This window comes from Azolla caroliniana, unplaced genomic scaffold (assembly GCF_043228905.1).
Source record: "Azolla caroliniana isolate FFs.n. ecotype wild unplaced genomic scaffold, voAzoCaro1.0.p SCAF_12, whole genome shotgun sequence".
Taxonomy (NCBI): Eukaryota; Viridiplantae; Streptophyta; class Polypodiopsida; order Salviniales; family Salviniaceae; genus Azolla; species Azolla caroliniana.
Window position 1 is genome coordinate 2,892,933 of NW_028230447.1, and position 26,398 is coordinate 2,919,330.

Below are 26,398 nucleotides of genomic sequence, written 5' to 3' on the forward strand. Positions count from 1 at the left end.
ATCTATGATATGATATGGTACCAAGGAGAGGTGTGGATATATATACATATATATATATATATATATATATATATATGTATATGTATATGTATATGTATGTATATGAATGATTCCAAGACTCCAAAGGTCGCGTTCCAATCCTCAAGAAACTGTGCAATGGACATCGATAATCGGAACCAGAACCACCATACATTATCCGAGATATTTTCGTGATCCCATAGAGCGAGTCTAATGAAAAAAAAAAAAAAAATTGGCCCCAATGAGTTCTATTTGAGCTCATCGATGAGAATCCAAATTTTCCATTGCCTGTCGATGTTTGGTTGGTGCTCTCGACTTTACCATTATTGTCGAAGCTGTTGAGAAACTTGGGTTCGGTGGTTTTAGTCCTGATGCAAAGATTGAAGTGTGTGTGTGTTGTATTGTGTACATATAGTATGTATGTGAAAGACTCATATTGAAAAGATAAAAGATGTCGTTAGATACAAGCATTGGGAAGAGACCTAGATATTAGTGTTATAGATGAGCTAGTCAATAGTTGGCATTGCGAGGATTCAACCTTAGATTCATGGACATTCACTGACGCAATATTTTATAGATGACCATTGAACCAATGATTCATAATGAAGAACTTCTAATTATGAATAGTCAACTCTTGTCAAAACTAACGTTCAAACTCATAATCAACAACGCCTATGAATGCAATACATTCGATCTTGATCAATAGAAGAGGCAATAGCTCATATATGGAAATAAATTTTGTCATGTATTCCTAATTCATATGTAGACATAGCATCCTTATGGTGGTCATGTTCTATTTTCACATTTACTTCAAGGAAAAGAACCTCGTGTTTCTAATTCTAAGGTTTTAGAAAATCTCATAGTCCAAATACTTAACATTCCTAAAAAATCTATTATCACTTATGTGTCATAAAATTATTACATACTAAGGGTTGTTTTAAAGTGATAAGAATGAAATAATCCCTTAAAGATTGTTTGTTGTTGCTTGATATGACTTGAAAGAATCCCTGAATTTGGTTAAAAAGTGGCTCCTTCTCTTTGATTAAAGTGGGTTTTCCCTTTCTAGAGGATCCAAGGGGTAGAAGGAGATGAAGATCAAGTTGTGGCACAAACACATGATGGGATACTTAGGACAACTCTTATGGGTAAAACCCTTGTTCATGTATAATGAAGATTGCATTCTCATCAATACAACTCTTTTACAAAGAAGAAAAGCAATATGTTATCTATGTAACGTAGAGCTATACCTTGAGACAATTTGTCTCCATATTTAAGATTCCCAATCAACATTTATGAAGTATCCAATAGATTGCCACTCAAATACTTGTTTCATTGGTTTATCTCTTGTACAATACATTGGAAATTTAGCATCTAAATACTCCGTTGAGTGGATAGAATTCTCATGAGTTCTTATGAGTGCAATGTCAATATGAAACGTGCAAATTGAGTTCAATTGTCCTAGTTCACTTTTCCTATAATTTTTTTAGTAACACGCCACACTAACACTGTAACCCAAACATGGATTGTACCTTTCCAAACATAACATTTTTGTTTACCCACGATATATAACTAAAAGAAGACTACAAAATACCACGTTTACACTCTTTTAAAGATTATATATCAGATATTATAGGTGACAATATTAGTAATAAATATTAACACATTGAAACATTCAAGTAGGTGCATGTGTTACATGCTATTGATAACATGGATAAGACTTGTTATTACATGCCACTACCTATGACTTACGGCCCCTTGCTTTGTATGCATATTACTTATTAGAATCCAAGCTATGTGGAGTTAAATTCTAGGATCAACTCAAAGTTAATAAAGAGATGTATTCAAAGACATTTTACTTGGTCATTGAATCAAAGAATATTTGCTATCACATCATTTGAGAATATAGCAAGAAACTATGCATTTTGATTGTTTATTACAACACATTGAGAGAAATTGGAATAGTTCTCACATCTCAACTTGTTTTTTTAATAGATCTATATTGAGTACATTGCTCCCCTCAATGGGGGACTTGCGCAATTTTTAATGCCTCATGCAGCATTTACAATTTTGCAGCATTTACAATTTACAATTAACTCTAGCCCAAGGCAAATCCTAGAGCCACATAGAACATTAAGTTTTCAGTTACAATAATTTACATTGCATCAAGTGCTTGTGCTTCAGAAGCTTTCATGTCATTGCAACCACAACTTCCTTTCTCAATTCTTACACCTTTTTGGATCCACATAAAAATATGCATAATTGCTGGAACATGTACGGAACACGTGTCTCTTTCTTTCTGTATAAAATTGCATGGATGCTTTCACAACATAGCAATCCCAACTTGTTTTCTTGGTTCTAAAGGTTTTCTGAATCCACGGACGAATATACACAGTTGCTGGAATGTGTATAAAACATGAGTTTTCTCTCAAAATAGAATAACATGGGAAGCAAGTGAAAAAGAAGAAGACAGGCAAAATTTTCAGTTCGAGGTGGATGCATGATATGCAGAAATGGTTTAGAAGATCGCAATACACATTACGCCTCAAATAAATTCCTCAGTGAATTGTGTTTTTTCTGCAATGCTGATGGTTTAGAAGATCGCAATACACATTACACCTCAAATAAATTCCTCAGTGAATGTTTTTTTTCTGGAATGCCAATGTATCACAGCTTGGGAGAGAGATAGAGGCTCACTTACAGTACATATGCTGCACAAATCCAGAAAACCATCTTTTAACAGAAAACAACACTCACCCATATATGCAAGAGCCCATGCCTCTGTCCACCATCCACACTACTAATTTCATACGACTTAGCTCACTCTCTTCAATGTGAAATGGGGACTCTTCAACCATGAATGTTTTTCCCCAAACAAGTTCAGTGAGTCTTATGTATCACTTCAAATCCAGCTCAACCCAAATAAGAGATCGATACACTCTTGTGTATCTTGTTGATCTTATATAGAGATGTCATCACTGAATCAATAAGGTGGAATCAGTCAGTTTCGGTAAAACAACCATCAGGATTGGCAGGACTTGAACCCGCCGGTTTGGAAGATGGAGGCACTGTTTTGGTTAAATGAAGTAACTGGAATTTCGATAGATATTCAATTGCAGAATTATGATGCAAATCCGTACAATGAAAGGCTGTCGTCAGTCTCCGACAATAAAATGTTCCCTAATTTGGTCCAATTGATTCTATCTATTAAGGAAAGTGGAGATGATGAAAGCCTGTTAATTTTCACTACACCCTTGATACATAGATGTCCATCTGTTTCCCAAGCAGAGGATATGCTCATTATGTCATACAGGACAATCTGTGGAACACTACTGAAGCTACAGTACAGTTTCCTATGAGATCTAAGAATGTTTCCATTGCCTCTTTAAGGAGGGATTCCGACCATTCTCCTGAGTCATGGACTTGATCAGAGATGCTTGGGGCTGTTTCTATGAGAGATTTGTAGATTTATAGTCTTTCTTGAAGAGTAGCCAGCTAGCAGGACTTGTACAAAGGCAGATGACAGGCTTTCCACTAAATGAGCTCAGAATGGGATAGATACCTCAACACAAAATGGGTAAGCACAATGCCCTACAGTCCCCGAATACCAACATACACAGGTTTCAAGGGTTAAAACTTGCCAAATGTCTGAGACCTCAACAATAGGTTTTTTCATAATATGTTCAAAATAGTCCAAATGACAAGATGGAGATATTGTTCCAATTTTTACGATAATGGGAACTACAACACAATTGGAATATGCATAATGCTTTCATGTTTGACAGTAGACATGGAGTGGAAGCCTATATGACGAAGTAGAAAGGTATTCTTATGTGGAATTTCTGGATGTTAAAGCATGTGGGGATCATTTCCTCAAATGCATATTCAGGTTTTCTAGTGGCATTACAGAACGTCCCTCTCCCAACATAGGATAGGATAGATAGGTAGAGGAGACTCAGAAGTGTTGTAACAAGTGGATTTTACATACAATTAATATAATTGTGTGCTTTTACCAAAATCAAATATAGGATATGCATCTAATGTATCGCTCATATGTGTGAGATATCTCAAGATGAATGCCACTCATGTGGATCTCTTTTCTCTAAGGGTTTCCATATTTATAAAGGATCCAGTGTTTGAATCAGTTTAGACAGATCCTTGGGCATTATATATGAGGCAAATTTGTTTGTATATATAAAAAGAGGGGATCTTAGGGAGTTATATATTGCAATTTGCTACTTTCCACCTGCCTACTCAAGGTTTGCACCTCTAGGTGAATCACCATATCTACCACTATATGATGATATCATAAGATTTGCTACTATGGGGGACATAATACTATTAGGAGATTTTAATGCAAGAACCAAGGATGAACAAACAACTATGTTTAACACCAATGAGGCTGTTTATGGAGAAGTTATGGCGGAAGAGGTTGGTCTAAAGCAACAAGCTCAAGATATGAGTGCTATAACTGAATATGGAAAACACTTTCTAGCCTTGGGAAGCGCGCATGGATTTGTGATATATAATGGCTTGTCACAATGGCCTGGATCAGATGCTTTGACATGTTGGAACCCAAAAGGGGGTGCCAGCACAATCGATTATCTAATGGGATCTCCATCTCTTATACCTGAAATAAAAGTGTTCACTATATCGGGAAGACCTATTGGCTTGGCAGCTGATCATGCATATCTACGCTTTGAGGTAATGGATGGATGCACAAAGGATGTATATGCTAAGGAGAGTGGGCTGGCTAAGTATCTATTCACTCGCGAGACAATTGATGTGTATAGTTGTGGTGTATACGATGGCATGCTAGATTTGGATCCATTCGCACCCCTTGAAGAACTTACCCAAGGTTCATCCAAATCATTGCATAAAGCAACCACAAATGCCTTCCCTCACACAACGGCCAATCCCCCCAAACTCGGTAGAGTAATACAAAATAGTTGGTATGATGAGGATTGTCGTGATACAAGGAAATGCTTGCAGCGTGATGTAACTCAGGGCATTTATACACACAACCAAGCGAGAGCAACCTTCCAACGCCTCGTGAGGAAGAAGAAGAGATTGTATTTGGCTAAATTTGAAGATCATTTGTATCGCTTGTTTCTAGGACAAGAGAGTAAACGAGCCTGGAAAATGTTTAATGAGAGGCAACCCACCACACAACTGACCTCACCTGAGGTGTGGCAGGAATATGCAAAGGTTCTATATGATATCCCAGGGCAACCCCCTCTTCCCCACCCAAATGCCTCATGCCCACATGAATCAACCCTCTTTACACCATAAAATGTAAGAACCGCCATTGATCGGCTACAATTTGGGAAGGCCCAAGATCATGATGGATTGGTGGGTGAGCACTTTATCTATGCCCGTGACACCTTGCTCCCATTGCTAGCACACATCTTTAATAGAGCCATGTGTGAAGGTTTTCCTACTAGATGGACTCAACATACCATTGTGCCAATCCTCAAGAGTGGAGACCCCATGATGCCAAGCAACTATAGGACAATCATGATTGGCCATTACTTGGCTAAACTATATGGCTCGATTCTAGAATCAGAATTGAGTATATGGGCAGAGCAAAATGGCTGCCGTTCAATTGGACAAGCAGGCTTTCGGAAGGGGTTCACAACTTTGGATCACATATTCACCCTCCGGGCCCTTATTGAGGAGGGTTGAGCCCACAATAAGAGGATTTATTGCTGCTTTGTGGATTTCCGAAAAGCCTTTGACACTGTGCCACGTGCTCAGCTTATGCAGTGGCTAGAAGCCCTTGGTGTTCCTATAGATATGAAATGGGGAATCTATGCACTCTATGAATCTGTGTCAAGAAAAGTACGGTCTTCTAAGGGCTTGTCAGCGGTGGTGGCTAGCACAATTGGCGTGAAGCAAGGATGCCCACTATTCCCCACACTCCTCAGTCTCTATATAGATGAGGTATCATAGTACATAGAGAGATTTGGGGCTTCTGGAGCACACCTAGCAGGTATAGCTATACAAATATTACTATATGCTGTGATATTGTGCTGATTTCTGACTCTCCGGAGGGACTACAAAGACATCTAAATGCCTTAAAACTATTTTGTACGGACAAAGGTTTGTCAATCAACATGAATAAGACTAAAGTGATGGTGTTTAACACCACCCAAGCATGGGTAACAAGATCAGAACCAGAATTCTTGGGAGAGGAAAAGGTGGAATAAACACGCTCCTACACATACCTAGGAGTAACATTTACAGGACCTAGGTTCTCCTTACAGGAGGCCGCTTGTGCCCGACTTTCTCGTGCATATGCAGCCCTTGCTGCTCTTGAGAGACAATGTGCACATCTGCAGTTCCAAGAGCCACGGACTAAGCTATGGTTATTTGATCCACTTGTCACACCAACTCTTCTCTATGGAGTAGAGACATGGGGACTAAGTCCTAACAAGGCAAATCATTGGAAAGATTTAGAGAGACCTTTAGTGTCAATGATTGCTTGCATGATAAGGAGCAAAGCATCGGTGCCCCTCCATATAATCCGAGCAGAGATGGGAGCAGCACCTATAATAACCGAGGCGTTGTTCCGATCAGTGACATTTATCCAACGTCTTTGGGAGCTCCCTAAACGAAGGTACCCAAGGTTGGCACTTTGTCATCAAAACAACTGGCTGAAAATGGAGAGACTCATTGTTGGTATGCTGAAATGCAGCAATGGTTCGAGTCACATGGCATGAGTATAAATGCCCTACCTCCGTTCCAATATAGCTTGGACTGTCCCCATCTAAATATGACCAAAGTGGAAAAGAATAGAGTGATCCGGACTGATATTATTAACTTGGAAAACAAGATAACATGGATCAGCCCCAAAATACCACTTGGTACAAAGATGACCCACTATAAGACACACTTCTTACATACATCGGAGGATGGATTTGTCATCAGGCCACCTTATATGGACATACATCTATCCTATGCGTTGCGTAGTGTGATAGGGCAGCTGCGAACTTCATCACATCAGCTACAGATTGAGGTAGGCAGATATACACGACTACCTCTAGAAGAGAGAATTTGCCAATTGTGTCATCAAGGAGTGGAATCTGAAGAACACTATGTTTGTCATTGTAGTGTCTTTTATGAAATCAGAGGGAGATACCATTGCCTCTTTAAACAAGGCTTTGGCCCACTACGCAAGGTAATGGAATAATATGAGGACAAACGATGCCTAGGACTTTTCTTGCTAGAGCTCAAGAGACATCGGGAAAAGTTGTTGAAGAATACAGCCACACAAGCTCATCCACAAAGAACAATCACAACTTTCTTTAGCCCCATCACTCCTAATGCTAGAAGTCAACCCCAGGATACACAAATGGGCTCCCGAGCAGGACATAACATAGGGGTTACAATTGATCGGGCAATGGCAATTTGCCGTGCACGTAGGCCTCGGCCCCATGGACCATGACCTCGACACCCTTGTCATCGACAGATAAAAGCCATTATCTCCCGCCATCGTAGGTGCTTCCCTCGCTTCGGAGACATTTCCATTCTGGATCGACCTATGCTAGAGATCTTTCGAAGACAAAAGCTACAATATACCTAACCTGAGGATCTCACATGTGCCAAAAACCAGATTCCCTCATTTCTTTTCTTTTCATGTTATTTACTTTTATATTTACCGTGTAATATTTATTTTATTTTGATTTGTTCTCAAAGACGAGACAACACTTAAGATGTAATCTCTTATTTGGTCTTATAGACCATTTTGGCCTCTTAAAAGACGTTAATATATCTTTCTTTCTTTCTTGTTGGGTCTTAGATTATTTTCTCTTTTCCAGATGATGATAAGTTTTCTTTCTTTCTTTTCTCTTCTTAATGAAATGCAAAATTTTGTATTGCTATAAAACATTTATTAAAAAATTATAGGCAGATTGAAAATTCAGACACTAACTATGTTATGTATGTAGCTAGATGAAATAACATGGAGAACCTCTTTGTATGAATTTTCTTTTTACCTCTAAAACCCACAAGCTGAGCACGGCTTCTAGACTGAAACATCCAAAGCCAACCATGTAGAATATCTGCTAGATGAGACATAATCAAAATAATTGTTCCCATTTATAAATACATATTTTAAAAGTAGGACTCTAATAAAACTACCCCGATCATTGCAGAATCAGAAAACATGTCTATTGCAGATAGAATGCCCCTGCAAGCAAAAGAACAAAACGCAAGAAATTATGAACTCCCACAATCATCAAACAAATTAGTACAAAAGTTACAAGGATGCAGTGGGACGTCGCCCAAACAAGCAAATGTTAATATTGATTCATTTTATTATTTTCAAAGTTTGTATTTAAAGTCATCTATATAGCTTAGAACTAATGAACTCCAATATGAGAAGCAATTAAGTATAACAGGCACAAATAAACTCCCAGGAGAACCAGGTCAATCATTATATATCATAATGTTGTTCTATCAGTAAAAAGAAACGACAGATCTTCATACAACTCTGAAACTTACGTTAAAGAAAACCCTTTGAAGAAAAGTGGTGGTGCTACCGCAGCACAGATTGTGAAACACAAGTGCAGCTGCCAACAGTGACCATTGATTCAGTTCCATACTATGAATGTCTCAAATATTCAAACTAGTAAAAGAACGAGTAATACACTAACATACCAAGTAGAACAGGAAAAAGCACCCAAATTTTAGATCACTTTCATTCCTGGAAAATAAAGCATAATACCACCTAAGCAAGCATCACAGATGCATTAAGGACAGATTACTGCAGCAAAGAATTTGAATGCACCTCATAGCCCGATAAAGTGGCCTATACCATAAGATATAGGAGCCAGGGATGCCCAAAAAAGCATATATGACAGCGAAAATCCATATAATCACTCCTATATATATAATAAACACGCTAAAGTCAGTTTGTGTAAACTAGATATTAACTCCTAAATAAACATTTGATAACACAAAAATATAACTGCTCAAGTATCAGTAGGCATATACATTATCATCTAAATAGCTTTCCTTCTTCATACATTAATCTTCATCTTTTTCTACTCAATTTTGCTATACAATTTACATGTAGGACTACATGATTACCATCTTTCTTCACCACCACCCAAGCAGCAGTAACAGAAACCAAGTTCCAAAGTAAGCATATTATAATGCCTGCAAGCCCAAAAATATAGATATATAAATTTTGTTAGGGTAATTTCATCATCATAGATCATGTGGTGTCCAGAACAGGTCCTACAACTAAATAGAAATGAAACCATTTCTGTAATTGCACACCAAGGATTTGTCATGGTTGTCCATACAGAATTCAATGGATACTTTGGCAAATAGTAATGAAAAACTCACTACAAGATTCACAAACATAAATAAATATAGAAAGCAAAAGAGTGGTAGATTCGAAATTGGTTCTATGCCTCTGAGCTTCTCTAGCATAACCAGTGATGCCTTTCTCCTGAGTCAAGTAAGAATATCTCCATCAATTCTGATTTCTAGCAGAAATGGAATCATTATAACGTGTACCTGTTAAATCCTGCAGCCTAATTGTGCTAGTGACAAGGTAGTATTGGGTCTCAAAGTTTGAGCGCCATCAATCTTTGAGTATGTGGAGATTTTCTTGAAGAAGTTCAAGATACTTCATTCAATACTTCTTTCTACTCTGATCGCAGGTGGTCATCACACTGATTGTCATGTTAACAAGTTTCCAAGAAAGTATGTAAAATTTCTTTTAACAAGTACACGCAGAAATTGCTAACCCACTAAAAATATAGCGCTTTCAATTTTCCAAACATAATTGTCCTTTGCTTTAAACCCTAAACCCTAAATGTCCTTTTCAAATCTCATGCATGTGAGTTGTGTACTCAAATCACTTCAAAGACAACAGATGGCATAATTAAGTGAATCACAATGTTATTAATATTAAAATATGACATTACCAAGTTTTAATTTTAAAACATAACATATCATCAAGAACTTGCTTCTTTGAAAATACATCTAATAATAAATTTCTGAATCCCACCTTATCCAACGGCAAGTTATTCTCAAACATATCAAACCTAAAATATAATCAGAAATCACATTATGTGAGTTGTAAGTTATTTGATCATATAGATTGTTGGGTTTAGTCTCAACACATAAACATCCCCTCAATTGGTAGATCCAAGTATAAAAGTGTAGGCATCCCTATGAGTGCCAACGAGTTTCCATTACATACTCTATATAAAGCCCCCCCACCTATATCCATTTCATTTTATATATCTCATTCTTGCATATTGTAGTTTTGTGTCTCTTGGTGTAATATAACTGCATTTTGTTTTAAGTTTAATCACATTGCCATTAATGTTAATTTATTAAAGTCTTTCCTAATCTTTGATCCTCCATAGCAACACACATCTGGTATTTGCAAATAGGGTCACCCATATTACCAGCCTGGCATCATTGAGCAAGTTGTGCATCTGAAATTATTCCTCAAAAAATGGCTAGGACTGATGTCTAAGATTCGTTTCTACACTGTTATTTTGGTTCTTCTGCTGTGTCAGAATTAAAAATAGAAGTTGCATCTGATCCATGCAAGGAAAATATGTTATTGGCACCAAGGACCAAGAATTTCATACAATAAACAAGAAAGAACATGAGGGTTCCCTCACACAGCTTTTTATACGGAGTGAAAACGTAGGCTTTTATAACACATTGTTCATGTTAAAGTTGGTACCCAATGTAAAAAAAGAACCAACAAAGTTTTACCTAACCAACTGCTGAATACAAAATACTGTAGACGAAGAAGATGAATAGGAATCTCCTTTGAATCAGGAAAATGAATAATCGGAAAAATTGGTGCTTGATTATTTCTCTCCATTGAAATTCTATCTGCGCTTTTTGATGGCTATTATTCTGAAGTACTTTCATCAAACAATTGAGACTCTTTCAACGTTGAAACAGTTTACCTTTCAGAGTGGCATTTTCTCTGTTCTTTAATTCCTGAAATGTACACCAACACGGTCATTGGGATTTGGCAGCTCAATTGTAGACACTACAAGACGAGGAATACTAATCCTCTATCATTAAGTAATGATTATGATTAGGTATAAGTCATTTTGCATAAAAGTATCAAATCCTCCTATTCACATATGCCTTCATTGAGAGTGTGAATATTCCACTGCCTTCAAAGTCTAGCTTTGAATAAAGGACTGTGAATAGAAGACATTTATCTAAGAACATGACATTGTCTCCATAGTGATTTATACATCTAACCTCCAATAGTACTCAAAATGTGCCAGTTACTCAAAATAAAAAGCAGCATCAACATACTTGACGGTGACACTGTTAGGTATGGAGAAGCTATTAAACCTTCCTATCCATTCTCATGTGAAAAGTTAGAAACATATTATTTTTTGCATGTTATCTCCTCTTTAGAGAGATTGCAATTCAATGGTAACAAGTGTAGTGCTTTAACTTTTCTGAAAGGAAGAGGGAGAAGAAAGTAGATCTGTATTTCATCCATTTGAGTTTTGGATGATTTCGGGAAATTTTCCAAGGTCTCAGAAAAATATGTTAGCTCTATAATTTCTTGCAATATCCTCCACAGAAGATAGATAGGAAACCATGACAAGCTAAAAGAGATTTCACATTTAGAAAGTCAATAGACAATTGATTATTGCCCAATATCCACGATCAATGCAATAGACAATTACACAATGGAGAACTAAATTGCCAATTGAAAGAAATTTGTAAAGTTCAACAAATCACCTTCTCCCTTTGTCTCAGTTCAGCTTCTTTAGCATCAAGTTCTCTTTCTTTTCTAGATAAGTCCTGGTGATGAGAAGTATTGTTAACATCACGGAAACATAGTAGAAACAAAGGAGTATAGATTAAAGAATCACCATTGTTCTTCTATTTATTTTTGTATCAGTATCTGATGATGGTTCAGACGAAAGAGCATTGGGTCTTGGTGTAGACATCAAACTACTTGCGTGCATCTGTGTGCACTATACCATTGAACAACAATATGTCATATAAGTTCCAAAAGTTAATACAAAATCATTCATGATATTTGACACACACACAGAATATGCCAAGAATTTTTATGTTTTTTTAGGGTTCTCCTAAATGTATATTAATGTGAATGAATAGTATATGCAATCGCTTGAAATATTTGGTGTTCATCATAGTAATCCACAATTGAATCCATGACCATTTCAGTAACAAACAATACTATTACTGAAGAAGGTACCCAAATAGCCTCTAGTATTCTTAGTAAAACAAGTGAACCCATCCGAATTGAAAAGAGCTGAAATAGTACTGAAATAAGAATCCTCCCTGGATCAGTTACACTCTATGGGAAAGGAGGAACTTCTGTCCTAATAGGACCAGTCATAGAATATAGCGTATTCAACAATTCTTTTGTAGGAATAGTTTCCCATGCAGAAAAGCCAAACACAAAAAAAAGCCTAGAAATTGAAACCTTTATTTATATTTCCTATAGGGATGGTGAAAGAATCATATTTGGGTCGAGCTGGATTCGAACCAGCATAGGCGTCGCCAGCAGATTTACAGTCCATCCCCATTAACCACTCGAGCATTGGCCCGCACTTTAAAAAACAAAGAGTAACAAAATGTTTTCGTTTCGGAATTGGAGTTCTATGGTAATCATAGCGTCCTGACAAGTTGAATCTCATAACTCATCACTTTTTAGGCACGAGCCAAAGGAATGGGGTTCTTCTATAGAAATATCTCCGATAAGATTCGTGAGGTTCTTGCCAAATTAGTGCTAACCCCAGGGGAAGTTGAATTCCCACCACCTCCGTGAAAGAGAGTTGCCCTAGGCCTCTAGATGACACCTGGTATATATGCCGTTACCTCGAACTTGGAGGATAATCGAACTCCGGCGACTTTACGTAGGGCAGAGTTAGGTTTTTTTGGAGTAGTTGTGGAATAGTTGACAGATGAGTCAGTTTCAATGTCATTATACAGAACTGTACGTGAGATTCCCACCTCGTACAACTCCTCTTCATTCAATTACTCTTAAGAGAAAGAGTACAAAATTACTTTCAGCTGTTCTCAGCTACGAAAGAATTTACAAAAAAACTAGAATGTTTTCAACTCATTTTTCAATAGAAAAACGAAAAACCTATCATATTTATGGATAGATTTGCTAATGAGTTTCTCACTTTTGCGTGAGTCACGAAATGGATTGGATAGGTTGATGAGTTGGAATAGGCTTATCCATATCATTAAATACACTTCAATAGGGAATCTATTTCTTTATTATAAAAGATAGTTTGATATCTCTTACATATGCATATAAATCTAAAACAAAAAGTATGAATCATGCATTCTTTCTTGAAGCAGTTCTATTACTGCAGTAGTTCATGTATGGGTATCCATTTTCATTGGTCACATGACGAGCTTTTCTCCAACTACCAATTAGACTATGCTTTTCTCTCTGTAGAATCGTTGTGTTTGTTTTAATTATATTCTGATCTTAAATCCAATTCTTCCATTTGATCTTCATTCCATGCAGCAATTTATAGAAACGTGTAGAAGTTTAGTTTTCCTTCTTACATCAAACCATAAACGAAACTACATGAATTCTAGAACAATTCCACTAATATTGCATCACCATATAGATTGTATATGAGCTACATCTAATAGATAGAATCATTAGATCGCTTAGTGTGCCTCGTTCTCTTATTCTGTAGATCTTTCCTTTAGCACTCTATTCTCCTCACTTGTGTTAGTTCACATAAAGCACCAAAAGCCCTGGAAGGATCATATATCCTTGTGTAAGCCATACTACATCAACCCATGCATTAAGATGAATGCAAGGACAACTTGCTTGATTCCCAGAAGCCTAAGATTCTTACAAGCTAAGTTATGTTTCTGAAAAAGGACAAGTCTCCTTTTGCAGTCATTAATTTCCTTTTCTTACTCTCTCCTGCCCCTAGTCACTCTATTAGCCTCAATCATGTGTGGTTCTTGTGGAGCACTAGCATTGTCTTCAGTGAAATTCTGTAGGAAAAACCCTCAAAAGGAAAGAAGAAAGAAAGTTATATTAACTTCCTTTAAGAGGGTAAAATATCCTATAAGACCAAATACGAGATCTTTCTTACAATTGTGGTTCGCTCTCAGCTACTGATTTTGACCCATTTTGTTTTATGTGTAATTTTTCAACTTAAAGTCATATGATGTTTGATTCCAAGATACTGAATGCATACAAAACTCAAAGTGTTTTGTTATCTTCACAATAAATAGCATTGGTGATTGAGTGCCTCATCGTTGGGAAGAGGTTGTAATTGAATCATATAGTATGTAAAGTAGCAACTTTTAAATATGTCAGATCTGCAAAAGTGCACAAACAACCTTTTGGGAAAACCTAACATAGATGAACAAGCTTTCTCTTCCCTTCCATTTCCGCAACAATGGATAGAGCCGTCATATTACATTCACCTAATTGGAGACTTGATTTAGCCGCTCTTTCCAAAAGACAAGAATGTAAAATCAAAGGGGAAACCAGGTACCACAAGAAGGACTACGTTCACACCCGGACGGATTATTCATCTTTCCAACGAAATATATGAAGCAAATGGTTTATCAGCCCCAATGATCAGATATTGTGATAAAGGAAAGACTAATACCGGACTGAAGAAATATGGTTGCCCAAAGAGTTGTGCTTGCACAACTGGATCCTGCCAAGTAAGATATAAAGAAGATTCTTTCAACTAACATATTCAACTGTGATTTGAAAATAATTTTAAAACACAAAAAATGGACTCAATTTGGCCATAGAAAGGAGCAAATTCTCTCTCAAAGTAGACTAAAGCAAAAGAGATATAGTTGAAAAAAGTGCTGAGACAGCTCAACTCACACATTATTATGCAATAAGAATGTCAGCACTGAAACTAGCCTTTACATTGTCAAGGAACATCTGAAAATGCACACTTCATCTTAGACTTAGTTCTCCAAATTTGGATAGTTAATGAAATGCATTGTTATGGTAAGTTGCATTTTGTTAATTGGATGAGTTACCTTTTCATGCATGAAATAGTATGAGATTTAAAACATACCACAATTATTGTCAAACTTTTGATCTAATTAGTGATCTCCAGCAGAAATTTTATATAATTATTGTCAAACTTTCGATCTAATTGTAGTGCAATGCGATAATACTGGCATGCCCTTTGAAAATATCAAAATATGTAAAGGTCTGTTGCTGCCAGAATTGCCGTATAAGCTGAGTGAAATGCAGTACTGACTTTCATCTTTCAAAATATCAAAATAGATAGTAATCTGATATACTTCAAGTAAAATGCAATATTGGCTAGAATTGCTAAGTATTGACGCCTGTAACTGCATAATTTTGTAATCAAACTCAAGATGTAAAATTGTAATTCACAAAAAATGCAGTGCTGATATGCATCTTTGAAAAAATAAAGATGAACATTGTCAAGAATTAATATTTGGAAAGTGCAGAACTTGCTTGTCAAACTGGTCATAACGCAAGAGCACATTTGATTTCAAAAAAATCTTTCTTTTTAGAAATACTTGGGATAAATCAATTTTTCAGAAGAACTCGTGATAGTTCAATTTTCAGAAACTTGTGGTAATTCAAAATTTCCGTCTCAAATGCATATATCCTTTCAGAAACACTTGTGAAAAGTGCGCATTTCCTCTCAAATGCATATTTCCTTTCATAAATACCAGGGATAAAATCAATTTTTCAGAAAAACTCGTGATAGTTCAATTTTCAGAAACTTGTGGTAATTCAAATGCATATCCAAAACGTTCCGCCGATTCACGTGAAACATCGAAAAAATTTATGATTAAAATGCGGTGCATCGTTTAGGGAAGATCAGAACAGAAGGTGTCTGAATTTCAGCTTACCTTTTTCCTTAGCGTGAAAGAAAATGAAGTGCTGCTGGAAAAGCGAAAGAGTGTGAAGAAGGAAAGGTACTTACTGAGAATGGATTCAGGTATTCGTCTTCTTCATCTCCGTCATGGTGGTAATCGTCGTCGTCGCATCGACTGATACGATCGTGCAGAACCATGGATGCGAGACGTAGACAAAGACGAAGAAGCCAAAATGATGGGAAAGGTTTTTACTCTGGAATTTCAAAGGTATTTATTTAAAGGGAAAAGTACCAGGACACCCCCCCTGGAAGTTCGTCTATTTACCAGAATGCCCCTAGAAGTTCCAAATTTACCAAACTACCCCTATGTCCAAATAATTACACTTTATAAAGTCATTATACACTCAAATCTTTGGTAAATAGGGCTTGTTCGGGTCCATTTCTTCCATCTTTCGTAAATAGGGCTTGTAGATTTGAGTGTATAATTACTTTATAGAGTGTAATTTTTTGGACATAGGGGTAGTTTGGTAAATTTGGAACTTTCAGGGGCATTCTGGTAAATAGACGAACTTCCAGGGGTATCCTGGTAGTTTTCCCTTATTTAAATGGCATTACAAATTATAATGAAGAACTTTGGGGGGGGGGGGAGATCCGAGAGAGAGAGAGAGAGATTTTGTGTGTGGGCCATTACATAAAGTGTGCCCCACGAAAAAGAAAAGGTCATGACAAAACCACACAAGTACAAAAAAAGTATGGGGGCATCGGGCGTAACGGAAATCTCAATATCTCCTTCTTTTTATCAATACCCCACACTAGTGGATTTGTCCAAAAGCATGCATGGCTCCTCGAAGAAAAAAAAAACAAAGGAAAAACATCAATGTGGTTGTATAAACTTCGTTAGTGGGTCATTGCCTTTTCAAACAAAGAGAGAGAGATTGTACAATTGGAATATGAGAAAAGGGTTCTTGTTTGATTGCCTTCGTGGAGTATGATGACATTTACGTAGGAAAATTAGTTTGACAATTTTCACAACAGAGCTTCTGCAAATCTCCTTTTTATCGATACTTGTGGTAGTGGAACTATCTAAAAGCATACATAGTCCCTTGGAAAAAAACAAAACAAAGTGACTATATAAACATCATTGCCTTTTGTACATACATACATATATAAAGATATAAATATAAATATAAATAAATAAATATATATATATATATAGAGAGAGAGAGAGAGAGAGAGAGAGAGGAGGAGGAGGAGGAGGAGGGGAAAGGAGGGAGGGAGAGATAGTATGATTGGAATATGAGAAATGGGTTCTTGTTTGATGGTCTTCACGGAGTATAACAATAGGTACATAGGATAATTAATTTTGCAGCTTTCACTATGGAGCTTTTTGGGCACCTTGTTCTCCTAGAGTTTTTTTTAGGTCTTTAACCATCATATCTGAAGTATATCAAGTACTACCCTTTCCAATGCCCTAATGATGTCTTAAAAGACAGAATAAGCAACCTTAACTTTCAAATTCTATGTCCAAGGCCTCCATTATGCCAAGTTGACAAATTGCACAAGAAAGGGCCGAATGATTCAATATTTGACTCTTCTTTTAATGTCTCACCACATGATGATATGTCCAGGATGCAAGTTAGCGTGAAATTTCGGCGTAGGTATTGCACTTATGTTTGGCAACAAATTTTAAGATCAAATAAATTACAACAATTAATAGCAAACATATATAGGTTGCTTGGATTGGTTCTCGAAATAATAGTTGACCAAAGTATAATGAACTCTAGTCGATGTGAAGGATCCCTAAGACAATGGTAGATAAGACCACGAAAATATTTTAATAGTGATTTCTAATTTATGTCAATGCATGGTTTTCTCTTCTCCAATAGCTTTGTCATCTACATGTAAGTTGAAAGCATCGTTGTTTCATCTTAAGATTTATGTCTTCTTTAAAGTAATCGAAATTATTGTACACCTTATCTATTACAAACCCACACAAAGATGTCACTATGACATTGTGGTGATCTACTATGATTTCCCTTCGTGTGTGAAAATTACTAGCTTTCTTCACTCCTACAATGGGGAACAACCACTCTTTCCTCTTCTTCAAGAAAAAGGAGTGCTCAACATGAAGGAATAGGATCCCCTTCTTTTCTTTTCTTTTCTTGCGGCACCCAATGTATATACCTCTTCTTTAGGGGCCTTGAAGCTTAGCTACTTTTCAAGATACTCCCTTAGCTCTACTATTGTTCCGAATAATACTATATTGCAGTTTAAAGTCATCTACCACTTTGTTGTCTTTAGTATCGCTAGGGCTCTATTGTTCTATAGTGAGAATATAGCTTTGTCACAAGGTTCTTGAACAAGAACTCAGTATGAACTAGCGGATGACCCAATGACTCAAACAAGGTCTTCTTATGCATATTTGATAGAGCTTTCAATACTACATGGTTTGAGAATCATTGTATACAACTATTTTTTTCTGGAAAGCAAACCTCTTCAAAGCAATCATGGAAAACCAACTTATCACTCAACAATGTGCATCGGTTACTATCCAAGCAATTAGGGTTGGGTTTGACCAACTCTCTCTTGGAAAGCGAGAATCCTTACCTCATTACACTACACTATCAAGTCAAAGTTCCTAGACATGAACTTCCGGAGAAATTGGTAAATAGAATACGCGGTATGCATGCGGCTCTTAGCACCTCGAGTAGATCCAAACCCCGCATTAGAACTTTCCAAGGAAATAACTATTTAGTTTCGGAGAGTGGTTCGTAGAATAATGATCGTTAAGAGCAAAAGTTGAGGGTTTGAATCCCATTTTCTCTTCTCTGAATTACGAGAGTGATACGAGTTGTGTCAGTTGCTCTTGCCGACCCATTTTGTGAAATTCCCCTCTAGCTCAAGAAACGAGGTCATAGCCGAGCGGCAAGTGCCCCCTACATACTTCTCAACTCCTAAATAAGGAGCTCGAATCTATTGATGACACCTTAGATTGTGTACTTTTCCAAAAGATCTTCGTTGTTGTAATATGGATAGTTTGTATCATCATTTGTATTACTTTTATAGGATAGAGAGATAGTACAAAGAGGATAACAACAAAAAGATGAGCTAGAGAAAGGGTAAAAGAAAAGACGATGTAAAAACATATGCATTTTGAGAGAAATGAAATGAGAATGCTAGCATGTGGACATGTGCTAAAAGTTCAAAATGACTTATGAGATCGAAAATATGACTATAATATGAAATGATGGTGCCAATATGAAAACCAAGGCTATAGAAACGGAAATTTGTACAAATCCTTGGGTTGAACATAAAGATTAAAATACAAATGTACGGTAGAGACTAAGTTATAATATCGCTCTTGTAGAGTGCCACATTTTGAGCTCGTTAACCTCTCTTTCTTTTCTTTTCTTTTCTTTTTTCGTAAATCAATATTTGTTATTAAAATAAGGTGATAATACAACCCTTGCTATCTTCACTACTTCATAAATAGTGATAGTGCAAGGGAAACCCTCTCAAGTGTTGCAAAACTAGATCTTATACCTCTATCTCCTCTTGGGATAACATCCCCATACAACATAATTGTGAATTTTATTTATTTATATTTATTTTCATAAAAAACTATCCTCCATTGGTATTAAAATTAAAATGGGCAATATACAAGATAATCCAATATTACAACAAATATTGTATAGCCATGTCGAATGACTATAGCCAATCTTTCTAGCCAATCTTATTCATGTTCGTCATATCCAAGAACAATGTTCATTCAGCAACCCCGTTCTTTCAATCTTAGCTGACATCTCACGTTTCTTCATAATCTCCTTGCATTGTCAGTGTCTTTGCACTTGCAATACATGTCTATAAGAGCATTGCTCACAAAGACATTCAAGTCATATCCACTTGCAACTGTATGGTTATCTTGTCTATCATCTTATTTGCAATAATGATGTCTGTTAACAAACCATTTTTATAATAAGGTTATTGCTTAGCACAAGCCAAGTTTCCTTCTTTTTTTGCATCTCTTTGTAAGAAAAAGTATTGATTCATTTGTAATAGTTTTTGCTTCAGTAAGTTCTTGAAATTCCTTGTTGATTGATCCATCTTCATGCACCTCACCGAAAGCTCCAACTGTGCCAAAATAGTGATCCTTCTCTTGCACCTGATGATGCTTGTTTTTGAAGGTATATCATTGTCAACCAAGTATTGAAGAGACTACCAATTGACCCTGTTTGCAGTAATTATTGTGCACTTATTGTCTTTTTCTACTGCTCGAATATTGACCACAACATTTAGAGATATACCTTCCCAATGTAGCATGAGTGGCATAAGAGCATCCTTCCCACCCTCATTTTCAGCATAACTTGAAATCAGTGTTGTTCAGGAGACTATATTCTTTCTTTTTTCCCCATTCTCCAAATCAGCAAGATGCATAGTCAAACTCCACAAAAAGCCAGTAGCATTTTTATTTTTATTTTGGCGCCAACTTGATGATAAATTCAATTGCTTCTTTTGCCACATCAACATTCCCATCAAGTTGGCAAGATCTTAAAATAACCATCCATGATGATAAACAAGGCTCATCGGGAAGCTTTTGCAACAAGTTAGTTGCTTCTATAACGCCACATGACCTTTTGTCCTGTGCCATTTTCAGTTATCCCATAAGCACGAGAATGACTTTGGATACCCATACATCATTCAAGGATCTATGACAATCATCAATAAACAAACGTATTCTTACATTAAACTATAATCCAATGGTATTGCCTGATCGAAACTCAACATAATTGTGAAAATTGCCAAATCAACTTCCCTTTCCGCCTACAGAGTTGTTGTGTTACCCCATGAAATCCATCAAACAAGAACCCATTTTTCATGGTCCAATTAAACCACATCCCCCAATACCTAAGGTAGTCAAACTCGACGTTATATGATGGTGTTGGCATGTCTTTATCGTTATCAATAAAAACCCACTTAAAAGGTGAGAAAATATTTCCTGTTATCAATTCCCAAATTTGTGATAGAACCACCCAAATGTCTTTAGCAACCAGACCTGTAATGAACCTATGTCTGGCATCTTCATCAACCACCGTGCAAAAAAAACATGTCACATTCGAAATATGTCTTCGTTTTAAGGCCATCGCCAAAGGCAACCCACCAACTATCACACGCCAAAGAAAGACCTTTGCACGGAATGGAAGGTGAGAATGTCATCCTACACTAAGACTTTACACCGCCACTTTACATGTCAAATAATGTACCATGTATCCAAAACCTCATTTACTAACCAAGCTCTATATTCAACCAACTTATGGTATACATCGTTAGTGTGCACCACAAAAATTGATTGTCCAATACCAAATGACCAATCTTTCCATGGGTCCTCAACCATCAACTCAAGAATTAGGAAACTAATCTAGACAATGCCAATATTGATTGCCAAATATACCCATATCCACATGGTATATGAAACTTATTTCTGATTGCTTGAAAGGTCATCATTTTCCTACATGACTCTAAGATACCATCTTCCACAATTACCAAGCCCAGCCTTGCCATTCAATTGAACTATGTATTTAGACTTTCTTTTTCATCCCAACGTAATATCCTTGAAGCTGCCAACACCTCTGTTACCAAGGGATTAATATCATTTCTACACTCAAGGGGCCTCCAATTAAACAATTTCAAACATCGCTACCAAGAAAGCACTAATTGTTGAGCCATAATAAATTATGAACATTTAAATGCCCAGGTACTATTAACAACATGCAATTACGATGTTGTAATTCTGGTTTTCCCATGGTATATACCAACCTTTTCCACAAAATAACTAATTATTTCTGCCCAAGGTTGGGTATTTATACACATACCTTTCAACTTATTGAATCTTCAAGCCATATGATCCTCCAAATTTAGTAATGCAACTCCCCCTAACCTTTATGGGGTACAAATATTGTTCCATGATTGTTACTCCCTCCTGGAGGAAACATCGTGGATTAGTCCTCCTGAGTAATCGGATCAAGGCATTGTGGTGCAAAGAAGAGTTGGGTCACGGCAACCTGCCGAAATTGTTATCTGAATCGTTACATGGTTTACGGAATTCCATGTACCTGTGACACGTACAAACCGTTATTTAGACCTTCCCACTTGGATGGGGTACAACTGACAGAACAAGGGAAAGTATTCCACGAGATCGGCTACAACTGATCCGGAAACACGACTCCTACACAAATAACACTTATATACCAGACTTAAAAGAAACAACACTTGAGTTGCTCGCAAGAAAGTATATTCGATTAAAGTACACACACACACATATACAAGTACCGATTTGATAACACACTCACTCTCTATCCCTCTATTCATGGCCTAGTGACTATCTCTCTCCTCTCCCTTTTTGGCTTTTGATCATTTGGTTTTTTATAGCCTTTACAATACCTGTTATGATACTCGACTGCCTTTATTCGGTTGTATGTGGTGCTTGGCTCCCTTTTCTCGTTTCACACAGTGATTGACTCCCTTTGCTCTTTTCACACCTTGTCCCACCTATCTCACTAGGTAACAATGATACCCAACTCATACCAAATTTTTATTCTTTCTTCCACAATGTATATTTAAGTGAATGAGCTAATGGATCAAGTTATTTCTTTGTCCAAGGTAATAATGGCAAAAAATAAGAAATTATTGGAACCATTATAGCTTGTACCACTTTGAGACGAGTACTAAACGACCATGCTTGAGACTTCCAATACATAAATTTGTTTAAAATGGTCCCCGATATCCAGTTCAAACTTTGAGACAGTGAGATATCAACACTAATAGGGTAACCTAGGTGCCGACACACATTCCCTTGATCCAATATTTGGCCACACCATCCAAGATCAACTAGATCACTCTTCGTGCATCTAATGAGCATCAACTTCCGCATATGTATATGTAATCCTGATGCCAATGCGAACATTTTCCACACTCCATGGGTTTTGCTATATTATCAGGCTCCGCTTTGAGAAATAAAAACGAATCATCGGCCAATGCTTGAGCTATCAATTGTTTCCTTGACGGTAGAGCTAGTCCAACTATTTCCCCACATGTTGCTAACTCGTGCATCTTCACCAAAATCAGGTGTGTGGCAATTGCAAATAATAATAGACCCAATGGGCATCCTTGTCTAAGTGATATTTCCAATGATATCGCCTTAGTAACTCCACCATTTAACATAATGTGTGACAATGCACCTAATCTCACAAACAATGAGATGCGAGTCGGGTGTGTAGCAATTGCAAATAATAATAGACTCAATGGGCATCCTTGTCTAAGTGATATTGCCAATGATATCGCCTTAGTAACTCCACCATTTAACATAATGTGTGACAATGCACCTAATCCCACCAACAATGAGATGCGAGACATCCTTTCCCCAAAACCCATATGAGACATAAGTTGAGTAATGAAAGACCAACTTACATGATCATATGCCTTCTCAATATCTAGGTGTATCGTTACAATTTGTTATTTTCTCTCTTTGTCTCTTTATCGTAATTAGCTTACCCTAGTGGTAAATCGATAACACTACAAGCATCGTGTCTTGGGTTCGAAACCCAATTTTCTCACCTCTCTATTATATACTTCATATATATCTATATTTCACTAGATGCCACTATGGAATGTAGGGGTTGAACCCATGACCACTTGATCTCCATTGGGCAACCTTACCAACTAAGCTACATCCATATGGACTCTCTCTCTCTCTCTCTTTGGTGAAAACACACAATCAATGAATAGAATAGAAACTTTATAGTCCATGGATGAGGCCAAATTTGACCTATGGGACCAAAACAATACACCATCTTGTATGTGACTCCTTCCTAAGAAGGGGGGTTACTACTCGGTAGTAAAAGCTCTTCATGTGAAAATAATGCACGTAAATATGTGCTCACCCTTCACAATTGAAAATTGAATATGACACTCACATTATCATGGTGGTTTAATAAATCATCATATTTCTCACGAATTATCTTATACATTGAGCATGCGATAAATAAGTGATATTCATCGTCCACCAGGTTTTTGTTACATACCTTGCATATCTTCATGTTTGGATCAGTGCCATGATGCTACGTCAATGCCTAACTCGTGTGAGGGAGTTCGAGTAAGTGTTAAGGCTCCTTGAGAGCCAAGTCTCATGGATGTAGCGAGATGTGCTTGGATATGTTTGAGCATTTTTTCTTTCTATTGGGGGTTAATATTTGCAATGTGAAATTCCAATATTGACATCTTAACATAATGTCACTCATACTTAGTGCCTCTAATAATCTATCATCAATTATCAAATTCGTCATAGAACCACATGAGAGCACGAAAAGATATTTATTCCCCATCTCTTAAACCATTTCATAATGTCAATCCCCCAATCATATGAGAGGATTTTGCTCTTAATAGTTTTTTGTACTTTGCATCCCATGTTCCACGATGTTTGGACAATCTACGATCAAGCATATTCTTGCCTTTTGTGATACACTTGTTTGGGCTGGTAGAATGATGGGATAGGATGTTGAGGATTTTACCCCTAATTGGCTACATATGAACATTTTTTGTATTTTCTCTATTTCACTCAATGCACTATGCGAGATAGTGCCACCCTATGCTTTCACTATAACATCAACCTCACTTCCAAGTTCCCATCCTTGAGTATCACTTTGGTTGCATTGATTCTTGAACATATAATAACTATTCCAACCTTCTTGAAGTCGAGACTCATAGAATACATTCCACCTATTCGTTGACGGGACATTAATACCAAGATATTTAAAGCTTTACACCACTTGTGTTGGTTCTCCCTTGTATGTAAATGTTAGCAGTGTCTTGGTTGTATTGCCTTTATTGCCATCATTTTTGTTATGTCCACATTAACAATTAGCCCACTAATTTGACAAAATGTGTCCAATACATCAAGTAAGTGTTGTACAGTATCAAAATTGTACGAGAATAAATCAATATCATTAGCATCTTCTTTCACCTCACCCTTCTTCAATATTGATACAATGTTAGCTCTTTCTCATTTTTGTCTTTTGCAAGCTTGAACATTTTGAGATGAGCCTTGCATTCTTCATCAAACCAAACATTCAATGTCCACGTACACCATGCATGAAAATATTGAAATCCTACCTTGAGAATAACATCCTTCAATTGCTCCCAAATTGTTTTCACATCTTTAATATGGTAGAGGTTCTTGACATTAGTCTCAACCTCATTTGCATATAGATTAGATTTTCCATAGCAAGGCCATATAATATACCTCTTTTCCTTTTCATATTGTAATGCATGAGTTTTTTTGTCGCAATATGCAAACATAAGGGACAATGGACCTGTAAAAGATAATGTGCGGAAGCTAAGACAAAACCAGCTAGTCCGGATAACAGCAAAACACATAACGGAGGTTTAATGGAAAGCTTGAATACACGAGAGAGACAGAGAGAGCAGAATAGTAAAAACTCAATCCAAAATAATACACTCTATACATACAAATGTCCTACAGAACACCTTTTATACAAGTCCTTAAAAGAACTGACAAAAGTATTGACAAGTACTTCAATGCTCATACGAGCGACTAACACTAACTCCAAGGAATCTGCCCACGTACTAGGCTAAGATTGTAGACTTCTAACTGCCTACCGGTTACAATCCAATTCGGTTCTTCGTTTCAGTTCTAGTTTATTCAATCTATCCGGATCCGGTTGACCTTGTCCGCTCAACACTCCCCCTCAAGCTCAACTTGAGGTCGGATCGTGGTGTCAGTGTTTGCCGGTCCTTCCCTCCGGCTCCTCTTGATGTCTTCCCACCTTGCTTGTTGTCGTGAAGAAAACCGGCCATAGGCGGAATCGGAGAGAAAGTGCATAAACCGGCTCTTACACGGATGGACGCGTGACTTGATATTTTGTACACGGATCGGTGGATGTAAATACTAAGCAACACACATTTATTAGGGGATTGTGCGTATCTCTGTCAGGGGGGGGGGGGACAGGGAATAAAGCGAATTGACAGGAGGATGGGGATAAAAAGGAGAAGAGAGAGGGGAGAAAGGGTATCGCGTGCTAGGGAGGACGAAGTGCTGCTGCAAATCTGAGTGCCGAGCTCTCTCTTCTCCTCCGGTCGTCGGTCTCTGTGGGTTGGGAGTTCACCGCCTCTGCTTCGTGGACAACCCGTGCGCTTCCAGTAGAGGCTCTCCCCCTTTGTTTTGTTTCTGGGAGTCAAGCGTGTGTTATCTGTGTGTGTGAGTAGGATCCCCGTGTCGGGTCCATCGCCGCCTTGTCGGTTGTAACTGTTAGAGTCGTATTCTCTTGTTCTTGTATTCTCTTGTTCTTGTAATCTCTTGTTACTGAAATCAAGTGATATGTTCCATATCTCGCCTTCTCGCTCCGCGTATCTACAAATCTCTCTCTCTCTTTCTCTCTCTCTCTCTCTCTCTCTCTCTCTCCCTCTCGCTCGCTCCTCGGTTCAAGACCCCCGTGGTCCCGCCCCTTTCTCCACGCATA

The 26,398-nt window shown here is 37.3% G+C and overlaps 1 protein-coding gene across 4 annotated transcripts; it reads right to left on the reverse strand.

Annotated features, from left to right (window-relative positions):
* Nucleotides 1–1,911: 1,911 nt before the first annotated feature.
* LOC147856827 (secretory carrier-associated membrane protein-like) lies at nucleotides 1,912–16,129 on the reverse strand. 4 transcript variants are annotated; one of them, XM_087328498.1, is made up of 13 exons: nucleotides 15,975–16,129; nucleotides 14,655–14,705; nucleotides 11,901–12,005; nucleotides 11,767–11,829; nucleotides 10,965–10,998; nucleotides 10,765–10,887; nucleotides 9,109–9,177; nucleotides 8,834–8,900; nucleotides 8,677–8,722; nucleotides 8,521–8,588; nucleotides 8,158–8,206; nucleotides 8,013–8,078; nucleotides 1,912–2,413 (listed from the first exon to the last, which is right to left on the reverse strand). In XM_087328498.1, the coding sequence occupies exons 1-13, from the start codon at nucleotides 16,062–16,064 to the stop codon at nucleotides 2,339–2,341; spliced, it is 906 nt and encodes a 301-aa protein (XP_087184624.1). In that variant the 5' UTR covers nucleotides 16,065–16,129; the 3' UTR covers nucleotides 1,912–2,338. The 4 variants fall into 4 exon arrangements, with proteins under 4 accessions (XP_087184624.1, XP_087184623.1, XP_087184625.1 ...); XM_087328497.1 differs by having other exon boundaries at nucleotides 8,807–8,900; nucleotides 15,975–16,127; XM_087328499.1 differs by lacking the exon at nucleotides 9,109–9,177 and having other exon boundaries at nucleotides 8,807–8,900; nucleotides 15,975–16,128.
* Between the last annotated feature and the right edge of the window lie 10,269 nt (nucleotides 16,130–26,398).